At 38.8% G+C, this 17754-nt stretch overlaps 3 protein-coding genes across 4 annotated transcripts; 1 reads left to right on the forward strand and 2 right to left on the reverse strand.

The window, feature by feature from the left end:
- Positions 1-3362: 3362 nt before the first annotated feature.
- LOC135945324 (NF-X1-type zinc finger protein NFXL1) lies at positions 3363-7641 on the reverse strand. The gene is made up of 11 exons (XM_065492987.1): positions 7454-7641; positions 7119-7272; positions 6831-6964; positions 6632-6774; positions 6124-6565; positions 5405-5641; positions 5220-5351; positions 4953-5164; positions 4580-4820; positions 3908-4522; positions 3363-3844 (listed from the first exon to the last, which is right to left on the reverse strand). Exons 1-11 carry the CDS (start codon positions 7544-7546, stop codon positions 3605-3607), a joined length of 2643 nt encoding a protein of 880 aa, XP_065349059.1. The 5' UTR covers positions 7547-7641; the 3' UTR covers positions 3363-3604.
- A 526-nt stretch (positions 7642-8167) lies between these two features.
- Positions 8168-9572, reverse strand: mRpL9 (mitochondrial ribosomal protein L9). The gene is made up of 4 exons (XM_065493321.1): positions 9421-9572; positions 9009-9192; positions 8693-8856; positions 8168-8608 (listed from the first exon to the last, which is right to left on the reverse strand). Exons 1-4 carry the CDS (start codon positions 9532-9534, stop codon positions 8210-8212), a joined length of 861 nt encoding a protein of 286 aa, XP_065349393.1. The 5' UTR covers positions 9535-9572; the 3' UTR covers positions 8168-8209.
- A 435-nt stretch (positions 9573-10007) lies between these two features.
- On the forward strand, positions 10008-16809 carry Atg18a (Autophagy-related 18a). 2 transcript variants are annotated; one of them, XM_065493115.1, is made up of 10 exons: positions 10008-10263; positions 11335-11417; positions 11756-11922; positions 12425-12616; positions 12751-13031; positions 13538-13720; positions 13783-13890; positions 14535-14632; positions 14944-15006; positions 15823-16809. In XM_065493115.1, the coding sequence occupies exons 1-10, from the start codon at positions 10127-10129 to the stop codon at positions 15930-15932; spliced, it is 1422 nt and encodes a 473-aa protein (XP_065349187.1). In that variant the 5' UTR covers positions 10008-10126; the 3' UTR covers positions 15933-16809. The 2 variants fall into 2 exon arrangements, with proteins under 2 accessions (XP_065349187.1, XP_065349271.1); XM_065493199.1 differs by lacking the exon at positions 14944-15006.
- Positions 16810-17754: the final 945 nt, after the last annotated feature.

The raw sequence follows: 17754 nt of genomic DNA on the forward strand, positions 1-17754 counted from the left end.
CGAAATCTGCCAAGAAAATGTAGTCAAGCAATGCAAAATTTTGGAGAAAAAGTTAAACATTTTGAATTTTTACTGCAGGAAGGTCCTTTTTTTAGTAATGGTATAAATTATAATTCAGTACTGTCAGCGTCAGCGCACCGATCCACTCTAAAAATAGAGGAATGGGTGTTGATTTCATTTCCGAAACTTTTAACAATAAAATATGTTATATTTTATCCCAAATATTCACTCATTCAACAATATTGTCAAGCCCAATTAAATTGCGCAACTTTCAATAACCAAACGCAAATTTCCTTGTTGTTGCAAGTAAGGGACAACAATCAATTCGACAAATAAAATTTGGATGTTTGTTGGGAGATGCGAAATTTTACCGCGACCAGGACGATTTGAAAAAAATTTCATTCAGTCTGCTGCGTCACTTCTGAAGAAAAATATATTGAATGGAATCTTAGAGAGAATGGCGAGCTTTAGCTCACGTGGTGCGTGGAGAATTCTCTGGAATATTTTGTTTCCTGTTTGTCTTTTCTTTCATTCAAAATGCATGAATGGATTTTTGAGAAGAATGAATGCAGTAACTCATATTTCACCTGATTTTCTTTTTTGAGGGCCTGTTGTTATATTTTTGTATATTGGCAGCATCCTTGACTTAAGAGCGTCACTAATTTTGAAGTACATACTTGAGAATAACGTGGGAGGTCTTTACAAAATCAACAATAGCCACTCTATTATATTGTGTAAATGAATGGACTTTCACAATTGTCACTGCTCGACGTTTTTCTCTCCCTTGAGAGCATGCGGTGCAACTCTCATCAATCATAGTAGGTGAATGACCTCTAACCTTGTATTTTTGTGTTGTTGCTTTGAGGTGGCCTGTGGTGAAGGTTGACAAGGAACAAAAATGGATTTACCTTAACATACGCGAGGTTAATATTCTTCATAGGGCTGTGAATTTTAGAGGATTAACTATTTTTTCTGATGGCCTCTTTATTCGATTATTATATTAACTTATTATTACTAAAAAAATCCTTTAAGTGTTACATACTTTTTTTTAAAGAAGAATATTTATTTATAATCTTTGGTTATCCAGCCAATTCCGAAGAATTAACGGCTGGTGCTTATACATAGCTAGCTGCAAAAGGCAGCATATTTAATACAGTCGTGTACACATTATCCCATGAAAACAAAAATCAATGCAGTGTTGGTTGATAAGAGTTCAATTCAATTGTTTATAAGGAACTTTTTGATTTTTCGCTTAACATCACTTTTGTCTCTCAGATTTTTTAACTCACTCGACAGTCTCTTCCACAGTCTCGGCAAAATACATTCAGATGTTATTTTGAAATATTTATTATCTAGCATTGGTTCGACAACTGGAGCGGAAACCAAAGTCACCATCAAAATATTAAAACACAATAAATTAAGCTGATAAATCTTGTCAACAGGTAACACACACGCGCCAAAAATAAAAGAAATCCACAACATTTTGTTGGTGTTTTTTTGAACACATTTTGTGCAATATTTTTGTTCTTGGAGGTGCAATAAAGGTGACAAGTTCACAGCTCCTCATCAGGGTGGAACTGGTTTCGAAAAATTCACCGGGGAATTCTTAATTTTGACGGCCCCCGAGACCGTAGCGGCCCAGTTACCCCTCTCTCCTCCACCGGGGGTTTGCAAAAACAAAAAACTCGCATTTTTCTGGAAAAAAACAATGCATTGCTAATTTTTTCTGAAATTTCGCGCATTTTTCACATGCATATTTATTGAAAATAAAAATGGGAATCTTTAAAAATCAGTAAAAATATGCCACGTACTCTGGTATCACCAAAGACCAAAAATTCTAACAAAAGCCGAATTTTTGCGTGAAATGTGACCTTTAAGGTGTTTAATTCGTAAAAATTAATGCGGAAAACTCCAAAACTGGTAATTTCTTCAGCTGGATTTATGCACAAAAAAACGCTTTTTTGCGCATTGTAACCCTGGAGACCAGTACAATTATGGAGAGTTTTTGCAGTTCTAATGGTTAAATAGAACCCAAAACTTTTGCGAAAAATTGTGAAATTTGAATAATTACCAATTTTTACTAGTTTTGAAGTGGAAAAATTATCACTAAGAAATTATTTGCAACGTTCGCGTTTGTCATGGGACATTTTTTGAACACGTTTTCTAAACATCAAAATCGTATTAAATTTTTTTTTTTAAATTAATTTAACAAAAAAAATATTCATATTTCGGAAAAAAACATTGAATGCGTGAATTTGCGGAAAAACAGAAAAATGCAAAATACTAGGGGGGTTTTCTCAGGGACTCACAAAGAAGCACTTTTCCAGAAAAACCAACAGTATCGCATGGAAATTGTTAGTATAGTGTTTTGCCAAAACTTTGCGCATTTAAAAAAAATTGAATATTATGAAGGATTTGAAAATTTGTAGATGTGTGATATCCGTTTGGTTCATATAATGGGATTTCAGGGAATTTAATAAATTAGAAATTATATATCAACAGATATAAAAATAAAAAACCTTATTATTTATGTCAAAAAGGTTTAAATAATTATCATTCAAAATTTTAACGTATTTTTGAATACGATTTTGAAATATAAAAAATGTGTTTAAATTTGTTCCATGATTCCATGACTAATGGGAATTTTGCAGAAAATTTCATAGCAATAATTTTGCTTTGTAGAAAATCCACTTCGAAACTTGTACAAATTGGAATCTTTCAAAATTTGCCCCCGGACCACCGGAGTATTGCCCTGGGCTCCTGATGGACTATCCGGGCCTGCTTCCCATGCGGTTATGCCATATAATTCAAATAAGAATGAGCCAGAGAGAAATACATGATGCTTCGCACATAATAGGCATATTAGCCTAACTGAACTCACACAATACCCACAATACCAAACGAACAGCTTAAAATTACATTTCATAGATTTGTTGAATTAAAAATCGAAAAACTGATATACCATGAATAATGAAAGTGAATATTCCTCCAAGAAAAGAATCCTGGGAAATCAGATAAGTTGGCTGAACGTCCCAATGTGGCCTGGGATCCTCAACGTGGATAAACCAATCTAGGAACTGAGCATGAGAAAATTATAATTCAGTCAGTATTGATACATATTATCATAACGAAATAAATACCCCCATCAAATGTAAATTCAGTGAATTCTTTTCCAATAGGTGATATAGCCGTTCTACCCATGGTGCCGGCTGCTGCTATTTTGGGACTAACAGGTGTCTCTGATTTCTGCTCGTCCACCTATCGCAAGACCAAAAAATCCCCTCTTTTAATGCCAAAATATCGTCAAAAACGACACGGAATCAATGATAAGCAAAGGATTGATTGAACTGAAACCACGCGTGTACTATCTTTTTATCTTTATTCAGCGAAAACTTCAGCAAATCACATTCTCTTGTCAAAACCTACACAACTACATTAAACTGTCTATAAAAAATTGAGCTTGTGTAGTACAATCTATTTGCTCCTGACAGCAGGGTGTGTCTTAAACGCATGCATCCTGCTGAAAGCATTATCGGTGATAAAGCCGTGCTTCTAAGATAATGTGTCTGAAAGAACTCTATAGACGCCCAATAAGCAGAACTTTCTAATTTTGAGCTTGAAGCAAATTGATGAAAAAACCAATGACAATTGCAGCAAGTGTAGACATGATGATGGTTCTGAGGTAGCGCTGAGGCCAAGTCAATTTTACTTCTTCGCTTTCCTTCCGTCGTCTATCTCGACCAGGCTTCTTCTTGCCCTGCTGCCACTTTTCAAACTTCTCCAACTCCTCCTTATCCTTACGCTCTTTTTCAAGACGCAACTTTTCTTTCTCCTTTTCTCTCTCCTGTGAACCAAGAAATCGCGTCATGTTGTAGGAATTTAAATGATCAGGGTTTTAAAAATTTACCTCTTTCTCCTTAGCAATTTTTTCTTTGCAAACTTCATCACACTCAAGAAAAGCCGTTCCCTGTCGCACGGCACTGCACTGGTAATCCTTTTTCAGCCTTTTACATGGGCAGAAGACCTTGACCCTCTTCTTGCAAGACTCGGGGTTTGGGCAGTTCCCAGAATGACAATCTGACTGGCATCTGTGTCCGCATGCGAAATCTTTCGGACACTGGTTGCCACAGCTTAGCAGTTTTTCCAACTCGTCCTTGTCCTCGCTGGAGTTTGCTGCTATCCACTGATGACATGGACGGAGCAATTGATTCAGTCCGCAATGACACTTCAGCTTGAGGCTTTTGGTGCAGAGCTTGCACGGAGCTGGGTGGCACGGGAGCAAGCATGGGTGGGAGCAACCCTCTGGTCGGCTGAGTTGGCATGGCAACTCGCACTCGGAACAATTTTTCCCAGCCTTGTGTGCATCAGGAGCGTCCTTAACAATGTGACAAAGTTGCGAGCATTGATGATTGCCGCACTGAAGAGCTCGCCCGCACTGTCTTCCGCATGAGGAAGGGATGGCTTTGAAGCAAGGCCAATCGGCTTTTTCGTGTCCTCCGAGGCAAATGACTGGCATAGGAACCTTTAATATTAATTATTGATTAGGGAATTAAAGGGTTTTAAAGGTCCTTAATTTTACCAGACAGTCAGGACAGGGCAGCGCTTTCTTTTCTTTGACAACTTGCCGTCTGTCCCAGGGGCCTTCCAAGGGACGGTCAGGGTCAACCACAGTAGTCACCCAGACTGATGAGTGGCATGGTGCAGGACAAAGATGCTTGCATCTCTCGTGGGTTAGATTGCAAATTTGTTTGCACGGTGGACATTCAGCTGGATGACACTTGTGAGGCACTCTCGATGGATGGTGGCAGTCGGAGGCAATTCTAGTGGTTTCACAAAAATTAATAAAACTGCGATGACACATATATTCTAAGCATTGAATCAGCAACGCTAAGGACGGTGTCCTTAAGCAACGCTAGGCAGAAAGAGACTTGAATAATTTAAATGCTGCATACTCGCATTTGAGGTTGCACTTTGGTGGCTTGAGCAATTTCTTCCTTCCACAAGGCAGCGTCATTTTAGCAGCGCCACAGGCGCAGGTGTAGGTGTCAAAAAGAGGGCAAGGGTAGCATGGTCCAGAGTGGCAAACGGCCATGCATTTGTGCTTTCCACAAGTCAATTGGCGGCCACAAACCTTTTCGCAGGGCGTGCACTGACCATCACAACACTAAACAACTTTTTAATGTACAAAATGAGCTTTTAAGACAGTAAATTCACTGTACCTTTCGGTTGCATGGGTGTCTCATGCAATTTTTAATCCTTTTGCACTTGGCTTCGCAAGTGAACTCTCGTTGACAAGGCAGTTCTTTCTTGTGCAAGCCACAACGGCAGGATTTTAAAGACACTTGCAGGCACTGTAAAATGTGAGTGAGCAACGTCATTGAAAGCAAAACATCAGATAACTTGCATTTCCACAACTCTCTTTGTGGCACCGCTCCAAGCACTGATGATTTTTGCAGGACAGCATTTTACCGCATGTGTCACCACAAGTAGGAATGTCGACTGTGCAGGACGAATTCAGCTGCTGACTTTTACCACAGGGACAAGTTTGCACGCCAGACCTGGGGCATGGCCCACATTGGCCAGGCCGATGGCAAACAATGTTACAGCTGTGGCTCTCGCAGGATAACGTCTTGCCACAAATCTGCAAAATTAATTCAGGTTGGCATTAAAACGTAAATTTTATTTTATTTTGGGTAAGTTTTTTAATGCAAGAGCAGCTGTTGCTTCTTTGCTCTTTGAATGTTATCATCATATATGCATTGAACCAAATATATTTGCTTTGTTTATATTGAACATCGTGGATCGGGTAAAACTTTTTATTTATCATGGCGTTAAAAATGAGACTGGTCATTGAACACAAAATTACGATGTAATCTTTCTTAAAATATGTTATAACGTTGTATTGATTAATTGGAATTCGACGAAATCAACACGTAAATTATTGACACAGACGGGTGATTTATTTTAATTTTTGTATATTAGTAAACAGTGCCGGCAATTAGGACCGGGCCACCCTGCATGCGCCAAAACGACCACAATGTATTGTCATGATATGCAGCTAGTTTTATAATTAAAAATTTTCATTACTTATTATCACTATACTAGAGCATTTTATATAGTCACCTTATCACATTGCCACGCAGGGTTGGCACATGGCTGTTCACGAGAAGAGCTTCTGCACATGCAGGTCTGTTTGCTTGTTCTTGGACATGGTTTGCACTCGCCAGGGTGGCAAAGAGCATCACAGGTGTGCTTGCCACAAGAGAGAGTGGCACCGCAAACAGATCCACAAGTCCAAAGCTTGTTGGAGCATCTTTTTGCTTGAGGTTTGCTTTTCTCACAATAGCAGGTCGTTAGTACCACCTGAGGACACGATGGACAGGGTCCAGGGTGGCACAGAAGGAGGCACTTGTGCCCACAAGCTGGTTGGAGAGGTTTCTGACAAGTTTCACCGCAAGAATGAGGAATGAGCCACTGTTTGAAGGGTGGGTCTTGCCTCTGGCCACAAAAACAAGTGTACTTCTGCGGCGTATCACTTGGAAGGTGCTCTGATCTGCATTTGGGGCTGGAAAAAGGGCCAGGGAGAGGCATGAATTTCTGATGAATAATAATAATCTATGGTAGCGTTTACCATCCCCAATAAATTACTGGTGGTTGCTCATATGGTGCAGTTAGTTCTTCAGCTGCTCTTTTCTGCTGAGCTACTGAGTCCGATGCCCATCGTTGGATGCAAGGCAAATGGAAATAGCAAAAGCAGCTCTCGCAGCTCCAAATCTACGCAGTTAATTTTGTTAAGTACTAGAATCTCATTATTTTGTAATTAAAATTACAGCATCTGCGTGTTTCACATTTCCAATACAGATGAGGCATGTTGCAGCTCCTGACTGGAACACTTGTTCCAGAAAATGAGTCGTTCTACCCAGGTCACTTCCACCAGTAGATGAGTATGATTGCAAAACATTTTCTACAAAAAACAATATTTTCATATTTGAATAATGCAAATTTGACAGTTTGAAAAGTAAATTCAAAAATAGAAAATTTTGTACTTTTGAATATATTGTTTAAATAATGATAAAAGAACACTCTTTTAAGCTACAAGTAAAAAATATCAATCAAACCTAAAATATTATCAGTGAGCAATTCTTCGTCGTCTTCATCTGAAGATGGGGTTTCAACTTCCAAATGTTTTTGTATCGAGCTCTCTAATTTAGCTTTAGCGGCCAGAAATCTCCTTTCTGCTTCTGCCCTGTCCTTTTCTTTGTCTTTCACCGTCTAAAAAATATTAATTTGAGGAAATGTTTGAGCACATAACATTATGGCAATCATCATGTGAACCGCGTGCACTTAGATGAGAAACATCTCTTTTGTAATGTTGGGAAAAATATAATAAATACACATAATATTACGTATTTTTTTCCATTCAAATCTGAACCGAAAATCATTAGAATCATACCTTGGCAATGTTGTCCTGACGAGGCAAAGGTTTTTGAGCTCCCCAAACATTTTTCTGGCCTCCCTTTCCCCGTTTACCTCTTTGGTTTTCCATTGATATATTGAACCAAAAAATCTTAAAATTAATACTATAATTTTTAAGGCATTTCAGCTAATATTAATTCAAAACAACACAATCACATCTGACGTGTTTTGTGCCGTCCTAGTGCCGCACTGCTGTGGCATGGGCGTTCCAGGGGCGTAGGTTTAGAGATCAGCTGTGAAACAATTTCCCGCTATGTAATTGGCAGATAAGCAAAGCTGTTATTTGAATTTTGAGATACGAGAAATTTAAACTTCTCAACACGTTTTTAATAATTAAACGAATTTTTGATTAATGAAAATATTTTCCGTTACATATTGTAGAAAATATTCTTCTGGCTTCTTCTTGGCTCAGGTTGTCAAAAAAATGCATTTATATGTATCCAGCATAATATACTCCACACTTTGAAATGATCAATAAATATTATAATATAATTAGACTGCAACATTCTACACACCAGTAGATCTAAAAATTCTGATCACTCTTCTGTCAAGGTAGAGTCAGGTTTATAGTCCCTATCACCTAATTGAAATTCACTCACTGTAACTCTTGAGAAACCATAATTTGTGCACAACATGCATTTAATTCAACTATTTAAAGATTTAAAAAAATAATAAATAAAAGTTCCTCATACAAAATTCACGAGCAGTCTATATTTATTTCTATACAAAGTTCTTATTTAAAATCTGGAGCAGATTTACGAAGAGCTTTATACTCTGGTAGAGGAATTGATGAAAGTTCCTCAGCTTGTTCTTCAAATATAGGCTCAGCCCTTTTGAACCAGGGGTATTCCGCCTTAATACGGTCTCCAGGCTCCGTGCTCCAATGGTGGATGCGGCAGCGCATCTTCGCCTTCTCCTTCTTGTTGATCGTCACTGTGACCAAAAACTCCTTTGTTTCCAAACTCAGATCAGGCCCACTGATCTCTTTCTCAGGCATTTCGATGCAACTGTCATCGGCAATAATGATGCCTGCCTTGCGAGCACAAGCCCGTATGTGCCATGCCTCCAACGTCCATGGTTCTTCCATGTTCATGGTTATAGCAACCAGAGATTTTGAAATATATTGAACCATCTATAATATAAAAAACAACTTTCATGAGATTATTTGTTTTAAATTTTTATATCTCATGCTGGTAATTTTTTGGGTATATTTTACCTTTGGAGCATATTTAGAGCTGTACTCGTACTCTGAGGATGCTTCACCTGATCCATACAATGCCTCGTTTTCTGGATTCGCATACACAGCAAGTTTAGGCAGCAATAAATTGTTGTATGCAAACTGTCTTCTCAGTTTCACTTTCTCTCCCTTTTTGCCAATTCCTAGGAAACAATTGAAAATCCTTCGATATTAAATTATAATACTTGACTGTGGGAAAATGAACCCATTTAGCCACCCTTAAAAGTATTCTACAAACATGCTTTTCAATGAAATTATAAGGCATTGGTATTTCAAGTAAATTCACAATACATACCATCCACATATTGAGTTAAGATCACTTCAAGTGGTTCTTCCTTCTTAAATGGCGCGTCCTCCACAAATTCATAGATGAAATGTTTCCCTTTTAGTTTCTTAGGTTTGTGTCCCTTTTTGTGTAAATCAATTGCGTGTTTCCGCTTCAGAAGAACTGTACGAGACGACGAGGACACTGACATGGCCTGGAAAATTTGACGATTATCATACATTATGTATATTTATTTCCTTCAATTCCATGTACATATTCAGTATATTTAGCATTGCAAATTTTGGTTAGAGATTGCAAGATTTGTGTTAAATTTCCCAAGCCGACGTTCCAAATTGCGATAGCACAAAATGCATAATATGAAATCTATCATACATAATGATTGATTTATAAATAACTTAACTGAATTGTATTTTTTACTCACCCTTGACATCAATGGATGGTTAAATAATTGTTGATGCGCTACCCCACATCTCAAATTTTGAAATTGGGTACAAATTTTAAGCATATTAGCAGAAAACAAAACAGCTAAATTCATGTTTTGATCTGCGTTCCTTCAATTTTAACCCGACTCGTTCCATGTGTGACGGATGAGGAATGTACACGCCCACTTGTATCGTGAAAATGAAATTATATAGCGGGAAAATGAAAGAGGCTTTAAAAAATTTTAAAAGCATATAAAAGGTTTTCAAGAGAAATTAAAATAACAGATCAGTAATCGAGTAAGAAATCGACACCAATGAAAAATTATGAATGAATATTTTATTGTTTTCAACTCTTTTATTACTAAAAAAGAGGTATTTTTAATGAGAGTTCTATACAAAAAGCTTAGCTACTCTATACGGCCACCGAACTGGAAGTTCGCTCACTGTCAGCTCATTTCTTCTGCGCAGCAAGCAGCACGAAATATCAATGCTGCTCTCTGATTGGACGTGAGCAGCTTGTGGGGGAGCTAGCACGATCACACCAACCAATCGAAAATCCCTCTGGACAGCTCTGGTTTTGAGTTTGCCTGGTTCAACGTTACAAGACGCGAATAAGCATTATCGCTGCATCAGCTGGTGAGCTCGTATCAAGCAAAATGGAGTGATGTTATCAAGGTCGTAATCGTGCGATTTTACGCAACATATATGCAAAATTTCGTCCACGGGATAGATGTACTGTCAGCTGGTATCAAAGCAGGAATAACTGGCCTAATGAACCTCGCAGGGCAAGCCGCCGATCCCAGCAACGGCGTCTATTTCGTCAACTTCAACCAGGACTTCACGTAAGCCACTCTTGACTTTGATTGTTTTTGTTGCTATACCAAGAAGTGTGTCGCGGTCTCTACTCTGCGAATAACGTCTAGGCAATATTCGGATTATTCGGCGGTGACGCAGAGCCCTGTCACTTCCTGCCGTAATTCGCGACGCGCCCATGAGAGAGTTAAATTCACGGCCCGTTGTTGCTGGGTAATTGTCAAATCGAACGTAGCCTTGGATGGACTCGGTATTATGGCCTGACCTATCTCAAAAACAAGAAGTTGCTTTCAACACTTCTCGGTGAACGCATGCAGTAGCCCATGGCCTCCGAACCTCACGCAGGTCACTGGCCTTATTTTCGTCGATTCGCTGAAAATTGCTTGCGTTTTATTGCCGCGGTTTCAACACACTTAAATTCGTTCCAAGAAGAACTAAAACACTTGAAAGTGTCCCTCGAGAGAAGACGGAAACGTCAGAAACCCATTATTTACAATTTTATCAGCTGGACTGACGGGAGTGCGATACAAAAATTTTAAATGCGCAGTAGTGTTGATGTTGTGAATAAAATTATTCCACTCTTCCTGCGCTTGACAAATAAAGGTGTACGCGTTCACCAGGCGTTTTTGCAATCAACGTACGGGCGCGCGCGTGTTATTCGCAATCCTCAGCTGCAGTGGAGGTGAAAGTAAAAAGAGTGGGAATGGCGAGCAAACCAAGAGCTTATTACATTATTCCATTTATCCTCGAGTGTCTTTATTGAAATGCAACAAGTCGTCCCCGTCCAGTCTTGATCATTCGAGTGTCGAAATCGGTTGAAACAACTCCTCTTGTCGTTGTGCACTTACCTGCCTACCTTCGTCAGCCTTGAATCATCCTTCCAGCTGGCGAGCACGATTGCCTGTCGATAAGCAATTACACAAAACAATAATTGTTCATATTTTTTTATATTGTGCTACGTATCAAGAACGTTGACTCTCACATTGAGATTAACGATGCAGGGTGCTTGTCTGCCTTCAGAGTGTTTGTAAACTCAGTGCTAGCAGCCTCAGGATGTTTTTGTCGCAAGAAAACCCTCTGAAATTGTCCCTGTATTTCAGGTCGCTGGCCGTTGGCTCTAAAACAGGCTATAAGTTATTCACCCTATCTGCAGTAGACAATCTAGTCAAGATCTACGAAAATGGTGAGATTTTAAGATACAATAATATTAAACAACATTGTTATCTATGTTTTTCGATGAAAAGAAAACGTCATTGTATTAAACGTCGATTCCTTAATTCTGAGTCACTCTCAGTCAAACCACTGTTTGAAGGAATTTTGAATTTGACAATTTTTTATTTTATTCAACTGGAAAAATTGAATTTCCCTGGCCGTGGCATTAGAAAGTTCAGCTGCAGTCAATGCCACAATCTGTAAACTACGCAGTAGTGTTCCCATGCTGCTACTGCGACCTACACACACGCTGGCCGCGTTTTTAATTTCATCACAGACAGAAGTGTGCTAATGATTATATCTCCGTAGAATCGGAAGATATTTGCCTGGTGGAACGGCTGTTCAACAGTAGCCTGGTAGCAGTTGTCAGCCTCTCGTCGCCCCGAAAACTGAAGGTATGCCACTTCAAGAAGGGCACCGAGATCTGCAACTACAGCTACTCAAACACCATCCTCGCTATCAAGCTCAACAGAAAGGTGAGGAGACAACTTATGTTTTGAACAATTATTATCAAGGGATAAGTTGCGTTGGTGTAGTTCCCTTGATTCCATTTGAAAATTGTTGCCTCTCAAGGGTTACATCATTCTTATCATTTGCATTACATTTCCTGATCCTGACACGTCATGTATTCAAAACTAACATTATTTGGAAAAACTAAATAAATTCCCAACTTCCAATAATTGCAGACCTAAATTAATTTTTAAATATAACTTGCCTTTAGCAACAGACAAACGTTAAATTATCCAAACTGGTTATTCCTTTAAGTTATCTGCTGACATATATTCCACTTAATAAGACATTAAATACAATGCAAGCGCTTTGTTAAATATTTACGTCATGGCCATATTTCGTCTGACGTTTGAGGACTCTTCATGCAAATGACAATAGGAGAGAGCGTCATGCATGCATATGAAAGAGCACTACATGTGATCAATGATCTTGTTTTTTAACCTGTCACACCGTTTTGCTCAATTTCAGCGTCTGGTGGTATGTCTGGAGGATTCACTATATGTCCACAACATCCAGGATATGCGTGTCTTGCACAACATCAGAGACACGCCCTCAAACCCCATGGGGCTTTGCACGCTTTGCAACGGAGAGTCCAGCTACCTGGCGTATCCCGGCTCGAGCACTATTGGCGAGGTTCAGGTGTTTGATGCCCTCAACCTGGTATGTGTACCGTTGATTTATAATTTGAAAATACTAAACTTCAAGACAAGTTCTTGACTTGAATCTATGGTATTTTGGCGTAAATTTGATGCAAGGGAACGAGCCTCACGCATTGTGCCCTCTGTGTTGTCCAGAGCGCGAAGATTATGATATCAGCACACGAGTCTCCCTTGGCGGCGATGGCTTTTAACTATACGGGTCAGCAGCTGGCTACTGCCTCGGAAAGAGGCACTGTCATCCGGGTGTTCAATGTCGCCGACGGAAGCAGACTCTGGGAGTTCAGGCGTGGCGTCAAGAGATGCGTGGCCATCTCCAGCCTGGCGTTCAGCCCTGATGCAATGTTTCTCTGCTGCTCTAGTAATACCGAAACGGTGCATGTTTTCCGCTTAGACCAACCTGACAGCCCCAGGCAAAGGTATATTACAAGCGCCTTCATTTGCGGTTAAGCCTCAAGTATGCCTGTAGCGGTTTTGCAACACTTTTTTTCTAGTCTCTGTATTGTTTGATTACTGCGTGGATTTCATTACTTTCTGACCAACCAACCATGGATTGGATTTGATTAGATAGGTTTTTATTGATTTGTATTGCTCGAAATATCAGAAATTTGTATTTCAGTAAAAGGATTGTGGTGGTATCATTATTAATATCTCTGCTTTTGATAAATTTATTTGAAACAAAGTTAAAGTTTGAGTAAACAAGCTTTTGTGTTACATTATTCTTGCATACAAAAGCTATACAAACCCAGAAACCCCGTTCTACCGTGGGCACAATTCAAAGAATGTGCTAGTGTAGCAAGAAACTACCAACATTGAATTTCTATGATTTCAAATGATAACTATATGAACCTTTTCGCGCGAAATCCAATAAGGACGTTATCAATAAAAATGAATATTGCTAACCAGTTTGTTTTCGATCACATAGCCAACAAAACTTACCACAACCCGCTGAAACTGGTGCTGGCTGGATGGAATACTTATCAATGGCTGTGTCAAAATCTGCAAATCTTCTACCCGCCAGGATGACAGACGTGTTCTCTCAAGGAAGGGCTTTTGCCACTGCCCACCTGCCTTTCCAAGGTGTACGCAGTGTTTGCTGTGTAGTTAGGTAACGTGGCGCGTGTCAATGATTTCATTGAGGAAACTGACCATTGCACTATCCTTTTACAGCATTCAGAAGGTGCCAAGGTTGTTGGTCGCATCCGCGGATGGCTACTTGTACGTCTACGAAATCAACACTGCCGAGGGTGGTGATTGTGTTCTCCTCAGACAGCACAAGTAAGGAAAACAATGAAACCATTGTTTTATTCATGTTAACGCATGTCTTTCTCTTGAGAATGAAATGCATTGCTGAAGATGCACTGACTCAATTATAAGTTTTAGAATCGATGATAGTATGGAATTAAATTATCTAAATCTAGATGGTAATTAATTGCCATAAAATGCTTGCCTAATATGCAAGTGCCTATTTTAATGAGTCACAATAAAATTTCTAAAGATTTGTTGCTAGAACTAAACCACATTTGTAGCTATTAGATGGTTTAATTTCTTTTTTAAGTGTTTTGCAGTAGAAATAATAGAGCAGTAGTTTGTTTTGAAGTAGAAGTAGTTTTATTAGATGATGCCACTTCTTACCGTCATTTCTGTGTCAGACACCATTTTAAAAGATATCTTTGCTATTTATACCCCCTCTTCGAGAATTGGATGATAGTTATTATAGTCTTCAAACAATATGCTAGCATTATTTTAAATTCGTGAAATTAACACTTGTCAAATTTTTGAAGTATTGTAAAATTTGCAAAGCTTTTTTAGCACATGCGAAAGAGTATTCCAAGCGAATCAAATTTTACGCGTTGATAATCCTTGTTCATTCGTCATCAGACGTTGCAAGATGAAAAATAAATCAAGTTTTATCTTGATAGGCTGGACGGCAAAGAGACTGAAGGGTGCCCACCAAAGGCTCTTTCGGGCGACGTTGTCGACAAGCCATCAAGTTCGCTTGCCATGCCTAAGCCAGAAGGTAAGATTTTGACGTTAAGCTTAGCATGGTGTGTGATGATTCCTCTGCAGAGGATGTGGTGTTGAACTTGTTTGCACCGCTCCTCAAACAATTCCTTGCCGACAAAGAAATGGCCAATGTCTCGTATGGTGATTCGACTCCATGTCGTCTCCTGAGTCACGCCAGACAATCTGCACACCAACTGAGAAATGATTTTCACTCTTGTCTGTTCACACTGTTTTTGAAAATTAGCCTTTCCTCCGTGTCTAAACCAACTGACCCTCAGTTGGTTGCCGAATTAATTTTGACTCTTGAAATTTGTGCCCCCGCAGCAGGCGCCATTAGTAGCTACGCTGGAATTTTGAAGGGCAGTGGCAGCGCCGACGTCATGTCAGGTACTACTGGCCCTCCTTTAAATACCAAATGACAGGCAGCGTTTTGTTGTGTGGGCGCGAGGTTGTGACCTGACTTGAAATTTCTGAAGTCCAGATCAGTTTTCGCACTTCCAAATTTGGATCAGAACCTTAGTTTGATTGGGAATAAGTAAATTGTACTAACGATCCTTGTGTTATTGTGCAATGGCTTTTCTTATTTATATATTTCAATTAAATTTTCTTCAATTATTGTTTTTTGAAATTTTTATCAGCCTTGAAGGACTCAGCGATAACGATATTATTTGAGCAATGGGGTTAACAACAATAAGTAAATGGTAATTTAAACTGTTTAATTGGATTGTTATTAAATTAACTGTAAAAATCTTGCACAGGATATTGTAATACACCCCGAACAATTTGCGCTTTAGATATGTCAGGTTTGAGTTACCTACGACTGCGGGTCAGATACTTAATTTCTAGTCAGGCTACCACATTGCGTCGGCACAACAGTAACGTTGGCTTCTGCTGTTTTCATCAATCGAAATACAGTTAAATCTAAACAATATTTGCTCATACCGATCATTTTTGTGATCCAACACTCCCGTTCCCCCCATGAATTGAGAAATCATTTTGATCAAACGTACTCTTTGATTATTCACTAAATCACCTGTAGAACACAAGGTATGTATGAAAGATGTCATATTTGTGGTGTTGGGATTTCATTTTTGTTTGAAACCTCTGGCAAGGTCAAATGAATCCTTCCCCTATTCTTTGGCAAAATGCTGATCGCCTTGAACCCAGTGGTTAGTAACTCGTTTGCGATTGTTGTGTCACTAGATTCGGACAAACTTCGTGAAATGAAGTTTGCTACAGAGCTGCCTCCCGAGGGACCGCTTCAATTGGACGATGACAGCGAATTCCCACCAGTTACCCAGAAAACGGAGTGATGCCGAGCTCCTTTTGAGTGTACAGACTTGGTTTGCTTTGCTGACAGCAATGACTTTCATTATGTAATGCAACCATTTTTCGTCGCTAAGGACTGTAAAGTTATTTTTTATACACAAACACACTCCCAATAGCGCCAAGCTGGCTGAGAAATTTCAATGAGTGACGTACCATCTTCTTTCAAGGCCAACGATGAACCTACAGCTGACGCACTCACTCGTTTTTGTCAATACAAAGTTTGTGGTCAGTTTCAAGACTTTCCTCTATAGCTATTAAGTTGTAAGTTTAAGAATTCAAGTAAAAGCGTTCTGTGAAAATATAAAAACGTCATAAAAACGTTAAAATCCCAAAAAATGAGAAAAAATATATATCATTAAGTAAGAGTAATTTTCAAATCTCCTTTTGGTTTGTTTTGGGATTATTTTTTGTATCAGCACACATTTTGATTGAACTAAAGAGTACAAGAAATTGGTGTCATTGTGTACATAATCAAATTACTACTGTAGCAATCTGATGTTGGACAATATTAGTAGTGATTTAATTTATTTGTCGCCATATGAGCACTACTCAGCAAATTTTCATAGTAATTTTAATCACAGATGCGTATAATGCTCCCGTTATGAAAGTGCTTAATTTATTAAGTGTGCCGATTACTTCATTAAGTTGCTATTTGTCATAACACGTTGCTGAGGGCATGTGTATTCAAAAGTCTGACGATTTTGTCTTGCGCTGAATATCTAAAGAAGGCTTCATAACGCAAGTTATTGGTATTTTCTAAGTCTTTCCAGCAAATCAAGTATCTCTGGTTTGCGTCTGAACTAAAATGTTGCTTGAGGATCACAAATGTTTCAATAAAAGTTAAGTGACATGAATGCAGAATTTGGTTTGTATAATTACTGTAGCACTGCGGCAATAATGGAGTGGAATGGTGCCTTTGATGGAGTGCCCTTGAAATAGCAGATTCAAAATTTGTGCTACGTCTTAGCATAACACATACAGAACGATGATTATTGCAAGATATGTAAGCCAAGCCGTTGCGCTTTGTTGAGCGCATGATTTGCGTGCAAGTTGCAATGTGAGAGTCCGAGCGATGTTCAGGGGTCGAGCACGGACTGAAGCGCCTACGTTTACCTCCCTTTGCATTGCAATTATGAGTCGATTTGGAAGGATTGCGAAAGCTTTCCGACTCGCTTGTTTGCACCTTTCCAGCATGCGTGAATTAATTTTATTTTGACCTAGTGTGAGAATAAACAAATATACAATTACAATGGACGGATTCTAGCAATAAACGGCCCCGGTGCGGGGGGAAGTAACACAAGCACGTCCATATCTGGACTGGACTCTAATGAGGCCTGCGCGGTCATGTTATTCATTCGCGATGTTAATGGGACGAGACAAGAGATGAACCAATATTAATACAAAAAAATGAATTAAATTTAATTGGTTAAGCAATGAAAGCACTTAAAATTTATGGTGTTATTATTCTCATGTTTGTTATATGTTACTCAAGTTTTTTTTTTTTAATTTCACGTTGGATAAACCGAGATAATAATTTAAGTAATATAAGATTTAGCAACATCTATAATTTTTTAAAGCTACTCTACAAATCCACTTTGGAACCATCATTGTAAAACGCTAATTCATTTCTCAAAGATCAATGGTAGAACTATTTAAGGCTACTATAAGCACTTTTCAATAACTGCGCGCTTTTAAATGCCCTTCTTGGTTTCATATCAGTGATTTTATAATCGTTTATTAACAAACAGAACACAAGAAGTGTTAGTCAACTCGAGTGAAGGTCAGAAATATATAAACCAAATGAGG

This window comes from Cloeon dipterum, chromosome 1 (genome assembly GCF_949628265.1).
Source record: "Cloeon dipterum chromosome 1, ieCloDipt1.1, whole genome shotgun sequence".
NCBI lineage: Eukaryota > Metazoa > Arthropoda > Insecta > Ephemeroptera > Baetidae > Cloeon > Cloeon dipterum.